At 37.4% G+C, this 13870-nt stretch overlaps 1 protein-coding gene across 1 annotated transcript; it reads right to left on the minus strand.

Moving 5' to 3' along the window:
* Positions 1-8595: 8595 nt before the first annotated feature.
* LOC117331630 (hematopoietic prostaglandin D synthase-like) lies at positions 8596-13870 on the minus strand. The gene is made up of 6 exons (XM_033890460.1): positions 13832-13870; positions 13510-13663; positions 12232-12324; positions 9804-9919; positions 9519-9617; positions 8596-9218 (listed from the first exon to the last, which is right to left on the minus strand). Exons 1-6 carry the CDS (start codon positions 13853-13855, stop codon positions 9039-9041), a joined length of 666 nt encoding a protein of 221 aa, XP_033746351.1. The 5' UTR covers positions 13856-13870; the 3' UTR covers positions 8596-9038.

The following is a 13870-nucleotide window of genomic DNA, read 5'->3' on the forward strand; positions in this document are numbered from 1 at the left end:
TAGTAACAATCAGTGTTTTACTGCAGCCTGTAGTAACAATCAGTGTATTACTATGTCCTGTAGTAACAATCAGTGTTTTACTGCAGCCTGTAGTAACACTCAGTGTTTTACTGTGTCCTGTAGTAACAATCAGTGTTTTACTGTGTCCTGTAGTAACAATCAGTGTATTACTGCAGCCTGTAGTAACAATCAGTGTTTTACTGTGTCCTGTAGTAACAATCAGTGTTTTACTGTGTCCTGTAGTAACAATCAGTGTATTACCGTATCCTGTAGTAACAATCAGTGTATTACCGTATCCTGTAGTAACAATCAGTGTTTTACTGTGTCCTGTAGTAACAATCAGTGTTTACCGTGTCCTGTAGTAACAATCAGTGTATAACTGTGTCCTGTAGTAACAATCAGTGTTTTACTGTGTCCTGTAGTAACAATCAGTGTTTTACTGTGTCCTGTAGTAACAATCAGTGTTTTACTGTGTCCTGTAGTAACAATCAGTGTATTACTGTGTCATGTAGTAACAATCAGTGTTTTACTGTGTCCTGTAGTAACAATCAGTGTATTACTGCAGCCTGTAGTAACAATCAGTGTTTTACTGTGTCGTGTAGTAACAATCAGTGTTTTACTGTGTCCTATAGTAACAATCAGTGTTTACTGCAGCCTGTAGTAACAATCAGTGTTTTACTGTGTCGTGTAGTAACAATCAGTGTTTTACTGTGTCCTATAGTAACAATCAGTGTTTACTGTGCCCTGTAGTAACAATCAGTTTATTACTATGTCCTGTAGTAACAACCAGTGTATTACTGTGTCCTGTAGTAACAATCAGTGTATTACTGTGTCCTGTAGTAACAATCAGTGTATTACTGTGTCCTATCGGAACTATCAGTGTTTTACTGTGTCCTGTAGTAACTATCAGTGTTTTACTGTGTCCTGTAGTAACTATCAGTGTTGACTGTCTCCTGTAGTAACAATAAGTGTTTTACTGTGTCCTGTAGTACCAATCAGTGTTTTACTGTGTCGTGTAGTAACAATCAGTGTTTTACTGTGTCCTGTAGTAACAATAAGTGTATTACTGTGTCCTGTAGTAACAATCAGTGTATTACTGTGTCCTATCGGAACTATCAGTGTTTTACTGTGTCCTGTAGTAACTATCAGTGTTTTACTGTGTCCTGTAGTAACTATCAGTGTTGACTGTCTCCTGTAGTAACAATAAGTGTTTTACTGTGTCCTGTAGTACCAATCAGTGTTTTACTGTGTCCTGTAGTAACAATCAGTGTTTTACTGTGTCCTGTAGTAACAATCAGTGTTGACTGTCTCCTGTAGTAACAATAAGTGTTTTACTGTGTCCTGTAGTACCAATCAGTGTTTTACTGTGTCCTGTAGTAACAATCAGTGTTTTACTGTGTCCTGTAGTAACAATCAGTGTATTACTGTGTCCTGTAGTAACAATCAGTGTTTTACTGTGTCCTGTAGTAACAATCAGTGTTTTACTGTGCCCTGTAGTAACAATAAGTGTTTTGCTGTGTCCTGTAGTAACAATCAGTGTTTAACTGTGGCCTCTCGGAACAATCAATGTTTTACTGTGTCCTGTAGTAACAATCAGTGTTTTAACGCCCTGTAGTTACAATCAGTGTTTTACTGCAGCCTGTAGTAACAATAAGTGTTTTACTGTGCCCTGTCGCAACAATAAGTGTATTACTGTGCCCTGTAGTAACAATCAGTGTTTTACTGTACCCTGTAGTAACAATAAGTGTTTTACTGTGTCATGTAGTAACAATCAGTGTTTTACTGTCTCCTGTAGTAACAATCAGTGTTTTATTGCCCTGTAGTAACAATCAGTGTTTTACTGTGTCCTGTAGTAACAATCAGTGTTTACCGTGTCCTGTAGTAACAATCAGTGTATAACTGTGTCCTGTAGTAACAATCAGTGTTTTACTGTGTCCTGTAGTAACAATCAGTGTATTACTGTGTCCTGTAGTAACAATCAGTGTTTTACTGTGTCCTGTAGTAACAATCAGTGTATTACTGTGTCATGTAGTAACAATCAGTGTTTTACTGTGTCCTGTAGTAACAATCAGTGTATTACTGCAGCCTGTAGTAACAATCAGTGTTTTACTGTGTCGTGTAGTAACAATCAGTGTTTTACTGTGTCCTATAGTAACAATCAGTGTTTACTGCAGCCTGTAGTAACAATCAGTGTTTTACTGTGTCGTGTAGTAACAATCAGTGTTTTACTGTGTCCTATAGTAACAATCAGTGTTTACTGTGCCCTGTAGTAACAATCAGTTTATTACTATGTCCTGTAGTAACAACCAGTGTATTACTGTGTCCTGTAGTAACAATAAGTGTATTACTGTGTCCTGTAGTAACAATCAGTGTATTACTGTGTCCTATCGGAACTATCAGTGTTTTACTGTGTCCTGTAGTAACTATCAGTGTTTTACTGTATCCTGTAGTAACTATCAGTGTTGACTGTCTCCTGTAGTAACAATAAGTGTTTTACTGTGTCCTGTAGTACCAATCAGTGTTTTACTGTGTCGTGTAGTAACAATCAGTGTTTTACTGTGTCCTGTAGTAACAATAAGTGTATTACTGTGTCCTGTAGTAACAATCAGTGTATTACTGTGTCCTATCGGAACTATCAGTGTTTTACTGTGTCCTGTAGTAACTATCAGTGTTTTACTGTGTCCTGTAGTAACTATCAGTGTTGACTGTCTCCTGTAGTAACAATAAGTGTTTTACTGTGTCCTGTAGTAACAATCAGTGTTTACCGTGTCCTGTAGTAACAATCAGTGTATAACTGTGTCCTGTAGTAACAATCAGTGTTTTACTGTGTCCTGTAGTAACAATAAGTGTTTTGCTGTGTCCTGTAGTAACAATCAGTGTTTTACTGTGGCCTCTCGGAACAATCAATGTTTTACTGTGTCCTGTAGTAACAATCAGTGTTTTAACGCCCTGTAGTTACAATCAGTGTTTTACTGCAGCCTGTAGTAACAATAAGTGTTTTACTGTGCCCTGTCGCAACAATAAGTGTATTACTGTGCCCTGTAGTAACAATCAGTGTTTTACTGTACCCTGTAGTAACAATAAGTGTTTTACTGTGTCATGTAGTAACAATCAGTGTTTTACTGTCTCCTGTAGTAACAATCAGTGTTTTATTGCCCTGTAGTAACAATCAGTGTATTAGTGTGTCCTGTAGTAACAATCAGTGTTTTACTGTGCCCTGTAGTAACAATCAGTGGATTACTGTGTCCTGTAGTAACAATCAGTGTTTTGCTGTGTCCTGTAGTAAAAATAAGTGTTTTATTGTGTCCTGTAGTAAGAATAAGTGTTTTACTGTGTCCTGTAGTAACAATCAGTGTATTACTTTGTCCTGTAGTAACAATCAGTGTTTTACTGTGTCCTATCGGAACAATCAGTTTTTTACCGTGTCCTGTAGTAACTATCAGTGTTTTACTGTGTCCTGTAGTAACTATCAGTGTTTTATTGTGTCCTGTAGTAACAATCAGTGTTTTACTGTGTCCTGTAGTAACAATCAGTGTAATACTGTGTCCTGTAGTAACAATCAGTGTTTTACTGTGTCCTGTAGTAACAATCAGTGTTTTACTGTGTCCTGTAGTAACAATCAGTGTATCATTGTGTCCTGTAGTAACAATCAGTGTTTTACTGTGTCCTGTAGTAACAACCAGTGTATTACTGTGTCCTGTAGTACCAATCAGTGTTTTACTGTGTCCTGAAGTAACAATCAGTGTTTTACTGTGCCCTGTAGTAACAATCAGTGTTTTACTGTGTCCTGAAGTAACAATCAGTGTTTTACTGTGCCCTGTAGTAACAATCAGTGTTTTACTGTGTCATGTAGTAACAATCACTGTTTTACTGTCTCCTGTAGTAACAATCAGTGTTTTTTTATTGCCCTGTAGTAACAATGAGTGTATTACTGTGTCCTGTAGTAACAATCAGTGTTTTACTGTGTCCTGTAGTAACAATCATTGGATTACTGTGTCCTGTAGTAACAATCAGTGTTTTGCTGTGTCATGTAGTAACTATAATCAGTGTTTTACTGTGTCCTGTAGTAACAATCAGTGTTTTGCTGTGTCCTGTAGTAACAATAAGTGTTTTATTGTGTCCTGTAGTAACAAAAGTGTTTTATTGTGTCCTGTAGTAACAATAAGTGTTTTATTGTGTCCTGTAGTAACAATCAGTGGATTACTGTGTCCTGTAGTAACAATCAGTGTTTTGCTTTGTTCTGTAGTAACAATAAGTGTTTTACTGTGTCCTGTAGTAACAATCAGTGTTTTACTGTGTCCTGTAGTAACAATCAGTGTATTACTGTGTCCTGTAGTAACAATCAGTGTTTTACTGTGCCCTGTAGTAGCAATAAGTGTTTTAATGTGTCCTGTAGTAACAATAAGTGTTTTACTGTGGCCTGTAGCAACAATAAGTGTATTACTGTGTCCTGTAGTAACAATCAGTGTTTTACTGTGTCCTGTAGTAACAATCAGTGTTTTACTGTGTCCTGTAGTAACAATCAGTGTTTTACTGTGTCCTGTAGCAACAACAAGTGTATTACTGTGTCCTGTAGTAACAATCAGTGTTTTACTGTGCCCTGTAGCAACAATAAGTGTATTACTGTGTCCTGTAGTAACAATCAGTGTTTTACTGTGTCCTGTAGTAACAATCAGTGTATTACTGTGTCCTGTAGTACCAATCAGTGTTTTACTGTGTCCTGTAGTAACAATAAGTGTATTACTGTGTCCTGTAGTAACAATCAGTGTATTACTGTGTCATGTAGTAACAATCAGTGTTTTACTGTGTCCTGTAGTAACAATCAGTGTTTTACTGTGTCCTGTAGTAACAATCAGTGTTTTACTGTGTCATGTAGTTACAATCAGTGTTTTACTGTGTCCTGTAGTAACAATCAGTGTTTTAACGCCCTGTAGTTACAATCAGTGTTTTACTGCAGCCTGTAGTAACAATCAGTGTTTTAACGCCCTGTAGTTACAATCAGTGTTTTACTGCAGCCTGTAGTAACAATCAGTGTTTTACTGTGTCCTGTAGTAACAATCAGTGTTTTGCTGTGTCCTGTAGTAAAAATAAGTGTTTTATTGTGTCCTGTAGTAAGAATAAGTGTTTTACTGTGTCCTGTAGTAACAATCAGTGTATTACTTTGTCCTGTAGTAACAATCAGTTTTTTACCGTGTCCTGTAGTAACTATCAGTGTTTTACTGTGTCCTGTAGTAACTATCAGTGTTTACTGTGTCCTGTAGTAACAATCAGTGTTTTACTGTGTCCTGTAGTAACAATCAGTGTAATACTGTGTCCTGTAGTAACAATCAGTGTTTTACTGTGTCCTGTAGTAACAATCAGTGTTTTACTGTGTCCTGTAGTAACAATCAGTGTATCATTGTGTCATGTAGTAACAATCAGTGTTTTACTGTGTCCTGTAGTAACAACCAGTGTATTACTGTGTCCTGTAGTACCAATCAGTGTTTTACTGTGTCCTGAAGTAACAATCAGTGTTTTACTGTGCCCTGTAGTAACAATCAGTGTTTTACTGTGTCCTGAAGTAACAATCAGTGTTTTACTGTGCCCTGTAGTAACAATCAGTGTTTTACTGTGTCATGTAGTAACAATCACTGTTTTACTGTCTCCTGTAGTAACAATCAGTGTTTTTTTTATTGCCCTGTAGTAACAATAAGTGTATTACTGTGTCCTGTAGTAACAATCAGTGTTTTACTGTGTCCTGTAGTAACAATCATTGGATTACTGTGTCCTGTAGTAACAATCAGTGTTTTACTGTGTCCTGTAGTAACAATCAGTGTTTTACTGTGTCCTGTAGTTACAATCTGTGTTTTACTGTGCCCTGTAGTAACAATAAGTGTTTTATTGTGTCCTGTAGTAACAAAAGTGTTTTATTGTGTCCTGTAGTAACAATAAGTGTTTTATTGTGTCCTGTAGTAACAATCAGTGGATTACTGTGTCCTGTAGTAACAATCAGTGTTTTGCTTTGTTCTGTAGTAACAATAAGTGTTTTACTGTGTCCTGTAGTAACAATCAGTGTTTTACTGTGTCCTGTAGTAACAATCAGTGTATTACCGTATCCTGTAGTAACAATCAGTGTATTACTGTGTCCTGTAGTGACAATCAGTGTTTTACTGTGTCTTGTAGTAACAATAAGTCTTTTACTGTGTCCTGTAGTAAGAATCAGTGTTTTAATGTGTCCTTTTGGAACTTTTAGTGTTTTAACACCCTGTAATTACAGTTATTATTCCATTGATGCTATTTCTTTTGCGAATGGAGCATAGTAATGGCTCCGCTTAAAATTGGTGCTGTTGTACAGCCCTGCCTCGCAGATCTTGTTATATCAAATTATCCAGAGATGAAATTGCTTTTCTCGATGCGTGTTTCGCATCCACTAGTAACAATTGTACCCAACCTTTCATTTTGGTCCAAAAAACAAAGTGCTCAAAAGTTTGATCTATCAAATTCCATTCGACCCTATGAATAGCATTTCATCATAATGTTGAATTATGAATAAAATAAAGTTTTTGGTCAAAGCATTTTGCTGATCACACTTAAGTCCATTTCAATACGTATACTTTGTTCATTTATTACTTTTTTTCTCTCCACATTACCTAGATTAGCATCTGCAGCATCACTATCTTATCCTTCAGAAGTAAAGAGTTTGTTTTCTTTTTTTAAAAACGAACATGTCCTTTTTGTATTGCAATTGGTTTATATCCTGTTTATATTCGCCTTCTACCATTTTAATTTGTTGCCATAATTTCTCTTTCGCTCGTTGCTTCTCTAGACCAAAAACATTTAGGTGATCGTTCATTCTCTTCGAATTCCTTTATTCTTGCTCTTATTCTCAATGCTATACTCTTGTTGCTATAGTGTGTTTTTAATATATTTGTGATTTTATTGATTTTTTCATTATTCTTGTTTTCCACTTTTTTTAGCAATCTTAATTCTATTTACATTGCATTGTAATCTTTGTAATATCCCATCATTCCATCAAGTTATTAAAGTTTTATTTTTCTGCAGTCAGGTATCTCCAAAACGCTTCAAATGTATTTAGAAAGATTTCGTTTGTTAAAGTATTGACTTTCATTTTCCAAGTCCATGGACCAATCATTGTTTATATGCATTGTCATTGTTATATTTTGATCGCTGTGTATACAAGGTAAACTGTCTGTGTTGGTTATATCGCCTTCAATATCCAACGATACAATAAACATATCAGTTGTCTATTTTGAAAGTGAAATCAGATTTAAGGGGAGTTCTCAACCTATAAATATCTATCAACTGAAAGTGGTCTATGACAAAATAGCGACTGGACTTTGTAGGGTCATCTGTGTGTTTATTTAACAATTAACCGCTTGGTAGATTGTATGTATTGGCAAGATCAATGCAATTTGGGTGACAGATGAATAGAATGACGCCCGTTAGGGCGTCATGAATATTTATCTGTCACCCAGATTGCATTGATATTGACAATAAATACAATATAACATGCGTTTAATTGTTATATTTACATTAAGATACGTTAAACTTCACTTTCTCTTTGCTTAATCTGGGGTTTAAGTTCAGCTATTCCCCTGTTTGTTCAATTGAAAGAACGGCACATATGAAATCGATTTCATTGTAGTGCTTGGTTTGCATTGAAATTGATGTGTAATACAAAGCCTCGGCGTGACTATGATCAACAAAGCACCAAAATGACGTCATAATTACGCGATTATTCTAAGTCGAAATCCTAGCTGGGTTTGATTCACCCGCAACGCATTGCCAAACATTTTTTTGACGCTGTCGGAAGTGACGTCATGTGATCTGGGCTGCATTTATACGCAATCGGATAACCTCGGGCCTTTCCGGCAAGCTCGGAAAAACACTGAAAAGAATACCCGAGGAGTTCCGAATGCATTTATACGGTGATCAATACCATCTGGTTTAACACATGAGTAATGGGAGACTGTCACACAGAATGTAAATATGTGGGTATATATCGATTATATTTTTTAGAGTACAATTGATACCTACTGTCGCAGGTGTGGTTGTTTATCATTTACCTTATAAATTGGATTCGTTCTGAGCAATTATATGCCCCATTTAAGTTTGCTAAATTGAAAAGGTTTTTATCCTTTTTTGCTTTTTGCATTCAAATATCCGTCCTTTCTAATTTCGGTTTATATTAATTTTTATTTCCCCTTTGTTAAGATTGCGGTTGCCTCCTCCATAGACCTCCCATTCTTTCGACCAAAGACTGATACAATTTTACTACAGCGTATTGTGTCCAACGTAATAACGTCAATTCTCTTTTTGATTAACGAGGAAAAATGTTCATTAACATTCATTAACTGATAATTTCCCGTAGGAAAACATTGCATAATTTTAGATGGGTTCCTTAATGAATATATCCTCTTAAATTAAGTAATGCCTTTCCATGGAATATGAATAAAATCGGTGCCTGGGAATGGAAGTGATATGTTTGAATTATTGTTCATACAACCTTTAAACCACCAAAGCGTACGTGTCGGGGAAATCTTTACAAATACGCTGACACTTCCAGGTTCAATACGATAAAACAAAGCAATTAAATCAGAATGGACACATTTTTAATCGAACCTAAATCACCGGAACAGGACTGATGAAACATCATATATTTAACGCATTCTGATCAAGATGCTTCGGTATTTTTTAATTTTTATAATTCTAATATAATTCTAAATTTAGCAGTGATTTGTGCAGATGTTAACGAATTGATAAAAGAATCACTAAAACAACTTATTTTTGTCTTTTCTGATACGAGTCTTCATTAACACTAATAGTTATTTGCCGTGATGACTCCGAATCAAACATCACATTCAGGACGGGTCTCCAGCCATAGCTCCAGATCAGAAGTCGGTTTTAGGACGGGTTTCCAGCCATGGCCGTGATAGCTCCAGATCAGAAGTCAGTTTTAGGACGGGTTTCCAGCCATGGCCGTGATAGCTCCAGATCAGAAGTCAGTTTTAGGACGGGTTTCCAGCCATAGCTCCAGATCAGAAGTCAGTTTTAGGACGGGTTTCCAGCCATTTCTTCATTTCTGGGATGGATTTCACTCTGTTGGCGTGCTGTTTCATATTATCATATCCATCAAATATGTCTTTTCCAAATTTGTCGAGAGCCATCGTAACTATTGATTCTAACACGTTATACACTGTTAAATCAGCAACCGTAACCTGAAAATGACACACGTATAGGACAAGTGAATCAATCGGCCTGGAGTGAATAGAGGAAAGTGACCTAACTGTGAATAAGTCTGTTTCTTTCTAAACTACTTCCATGGATATGTGTAAACGAACTTTCTTCCACAAAACATGATAAAGAGCCTACCTTACGTAAATATATGAAATTAATTATTGCATAGAATTAGTAAAACAAAAATTGCGATTATATGTGAAAAGATATGACCGTTATCGAGAGCAGATAACTCGCCTATGAGAGAAAAAACTGTCTGACGAATATATATATTTAATTACCTTTGATCCGACCATCCATTCTTTTTTACCAAGAAGGGCCGAGGATATCTTCACAAACAATGGCACAGTATCATCTACAAATTCCTTCATCAACTCGGCCTGGAAAAAACAATCACATACCAGGATTACATTGATGAACTTGAATCCAACGCTTTGTAAGACCATGCATAGAAGATAACAAAAGCATTTTCATCATTAAATCCAAATTTATTTCAAAAGCATGTTTTCGTTGAGTAATATATGAACAAAATTATTTCAAATCAATACTTAAATGTGTCCATTTACCTTCTTCGATTCGTCTTTTTCAAAGAAAACTTTGATCTTTTTGTCAATTAAATCGTTAGCAGTTTCAATAACCACATCCACCTCGGTATTTTCTTTGTTGCCTTTTCCGTACATTCCTGAAATACAAATTAAGTTTTCGGAGTCATGCAAAGAGGAAAGGTGTAAAAGGAGAAAAACGAAAAAATGAAGTTAACAGAATGTTACAATATGTTATTTGGATCTTTATGATGTCCTGTTTAAGAAAGCGAGACCCGTCTCAATCCTGTCAGAAGTTTGTTACCATGGAGTGAGATACAACAGTCTGTTCAAGCATTGGTGATATTCCAACGTGTGTGGTTTGATAACAGGGATGTGGATTTACGGTTATGTGGGATTACGGTTATGTGGGATTACAGGGATGTGGGATTACGGTTATGTGGGATTACGGTTATGTGGGATTACGGTTATGTGGGATTACAGGGATGTGGGATTACAGGGATGAGGGATTACAGGGATGTGGGAGTACCGTTATGTGGGATTACAGGGCTGTGGGATTACGGGTATGTGGGATTTCGGTTATGTGGGATTACGGTTATGTGGGATAACATGGATGTGGGATTACGGTTATGTGGGATTACAGGGATGAGGGATTACAGGGATGTGGGATTACGGTTATGTGGGATTACAGGGCTGTGGGATTACGGGTATGTGGGATTTCGGTTATGTGGGATTATAGTTATGTGGGATTACAAGGATGAGGGATTACAGGGATGAGGGATTACAGGGATGTGGGATTACAGGGATGTGGGAGTACCGTTATGTGGATTACGGTTATGTGGGATTACGGTTATGTGGGATTACGGTTATGTGGGATTACAGGGATGTGGGAGTACCGTTATGTGGGATTACAGGGATGTGGGATTACGGTTATGTGGGATTACGGTTATGTGGGATAACAAGGATGTGGGATTACGGTAATGTGGGATAACATGGATGTGGGATTAAGGTAATGTGGGATAACATGGATGTGGGATTACGGTTATGTGGGATTACGGCTATGTGGGATAACAAGGATGTGGGAGTACGGTAATGTGGGATAACATGGATGTGGGATTACAGGGATGTGGGATTACAGGGATGTGGGATTACGGTTATGTGGGATAACATGGATGTGGGATTAAGGTTATATGGGATTATGGTTATATGGGATAGCGAGGATGGGGATACCATGATAACATGATTGAACGTTAGGCAATAGGAATGAAGGAACAATGATATTTTTAATTATGGTAGAAAAACGTGGGTCTTAATGTAGGATCTGTGGCGAGGGGTCTTACTGTGGGAATATGGTGATGGTAGTGGAAGGAACGCGAGGGGTCTTAGTGTGGGAATATGGTGATGGTAGTGGAGGGCGCCCGAAGGGTCTTACAGAGGGTACTATGGTGAGTGGAAGGTATTATTGGGTATGGGGAATTAATTTGATGGCAGTTTAGGGATACTGAACTGGGATGAGCTAATTTTAGATATGATGGTAGATTAGTGGTGATTGGATGGGATAGGTTTGCTCTAAACCTGATGGCAATTTGTGATTAATGGAATGGATTTGGTAAATAGACCTGATGACAGTTTAGTGATGGTGATGGTAGTTTAGGGATTATTGAGTGGGGTTGGAAAGGTGCATGTATACTCTAGACCCGATGACAGTTTGTGATTAATTTGATAGAACTGGTATACACGAGATCTGAAGGCAGTTTGGAGCAATGGGATATGACGGGAATACTCTAGCTCTGATAGCAGTTAGGGGGTGATGAGTTGGGTTGGTTATATTCCAGATCTTATAGCAGTTTGGGGTTGATGGGCTGGTGTGTATACTCTAGATGTGAAATCAGTTTGGATCGATGGGGTTAGGTGGGGTGGGTATATTCTGGATGTGATGGCAGTTCGGGGGCGCTGTGATGGAATTTATAGACCCTAGGTCAAATAGCAGGTAAGCGGTGATGGGATGGGTTTACTCTAGATCTGATATCTTTGGATTGTTTGGATAGGATGGGTGTACTATAGACATGACGGCAGTTTGGGATTATTGGGATAGGATGGGTATACTATAGACATGATGGCGGTTTGGGATTATTGGGATAGGATGGGTATACTATAGACATGATGGCGGTTTGGGACTATTGGGATAGGATGGATATACTATAGACATGATGGCGGTTTGGGATTATTGGGATAGGATGGGTATACTATAGACATGATGGCGGTTTGGGATTATCGGGATAGGATGGGTATACTATAGACATGATGGCGGTTTGGGACTATTGGGAAAAGATGGGTACATCCTAAATCTCTAAGATATTTGGTCATGAAAGTACAAATTTGATGGATTAGTAGCTATGACGGAAAATGATGAAAATAATATTATGATATGCATCAATGAGGCATACTGTACCATGTTCTCGCGCAATGTGACGTAGTATTGCATTGCTTTGAGAAATTTCCTTGCCATCGGCCACCAGGATAGGGAGCTGACCCGTTAGAGTATCTGTAACAGATAAAACAGGATACAACTCAGGGAAATGTAAAGGTATCTCAATCTGTAACAGATACAACAGGATACAACACAGGGAAATGTTAAGGTATCTCAATCTGTAACAGATAAAACAGGATACAACTCAGGGAAATGTAAAGGTATCTCAATCTGTAACAGATACAACAGGATACAACTCAGGGAAATGTAAAGGTATCTCAATCTGTAACAGATACAACAGGATACAACACAGGGAAATGTAAAGGTATCTCAATCTGTAACAGATAAAACAGGATACAACACAGGGAAATGTTAAGGTATCTCAATCTGTAACAGATAAAACAGGATACAACACAGGGAAATGTAAAGGTATCTCAATCTGTAACAGATAAAACAGGATACAACACAGGGAAATGTTAAGGTATCTCAATCTGTAACAGATAAAACGGGATACAACTCAGGGAAATGTAAAGGTATCTCAATCTGTAACAGATAAAACGGGATACAACTCAGGGAAATGTAAAGGTATCTCAATCTGTAACAGATACAACGTGGTACAACCCAGGAAAATGTAAAGGTATCTCAATCTGTAACAGATACAAAAGGATACAACACAGGGAAATGTAAAGGTTTCTCAATCTGTAACAGATAAAACAGGATACAACACAGGGAAATGTAAAGGTATCTCAATATGTAACAGATAAAGCAGGATACAACACAGGGAAATGTAAAGGTATCTCAATCTGTAACAGATACAAGGGGATACAACACAGGGAAAATGTAAAGGTATCTCAATCTGTAACAGATACAACAGGATACAACACAGGGAAATGTAAAGGTATCTCAATCTGTAACAGATACAACAGGATACAACACAGGGAAATGTAAAGGTATCTCAATCTGTAACAGATACAAGGGGATATAACTCAGGGAAATGTAAAAGTATCTCAATCTGTAACAGATACAACAGGATACAACACAGAGAATGTAAAGGTATCTCAATCTGTAACAGATATAACAGGGAAATGAATATATTTACCAAATATGTATTTCCATTTTCAGTCAATACGTTCCCTAAAATGCTTTATAATGCATATATCCGTCTTGGGTACCGTTCCAATTTGAGACCTCTATTCTATAAAAGAATACACGCTAGCTCAAAGATATTTTCTCTGCCTGTCTGCATTGTGTTTTACTCACTTGGTTTCATCTTCTGCCATGCATTTGAATCCAATCGCTCATCCTCGTACTTGACCTTTGCAACGGCTAAAGCCAGTCTTGTTACCTCGGCTCGTCCCCTAACGTTAAAATACGTTAATTTGTATGAAGGCATGGTGCGTGTTATACGTCTCCTCTGAAATTTAAATGACAGTAGTGTACAATGCTGGGCTATAGAACGTATTTATATACGAGAAAACCCTGGGTTAATTTCTAGACCTGAAAGCATACACAATCATGGGTTAATTTCTAGACCTGAAGGCATGCTAATAATAGCAAGAACGAACCAATCATTAGGCGCTACCTGGGTATCGTGACAAATCTGCATGCAGTGCCATTTAAA

Source organism: Pecten maximus, chromosome 7 (genome assembly GCF_902652985.1).
Source record: "Pecten maximus chromosome 7, xPecMax1.1, whole genome shotgun sequence".
NCBI lineage: Eukaryota > Metazoa > Mollusca > Bivalvia > Pectinida > Pectinidae > Pecten > Pecten maximus.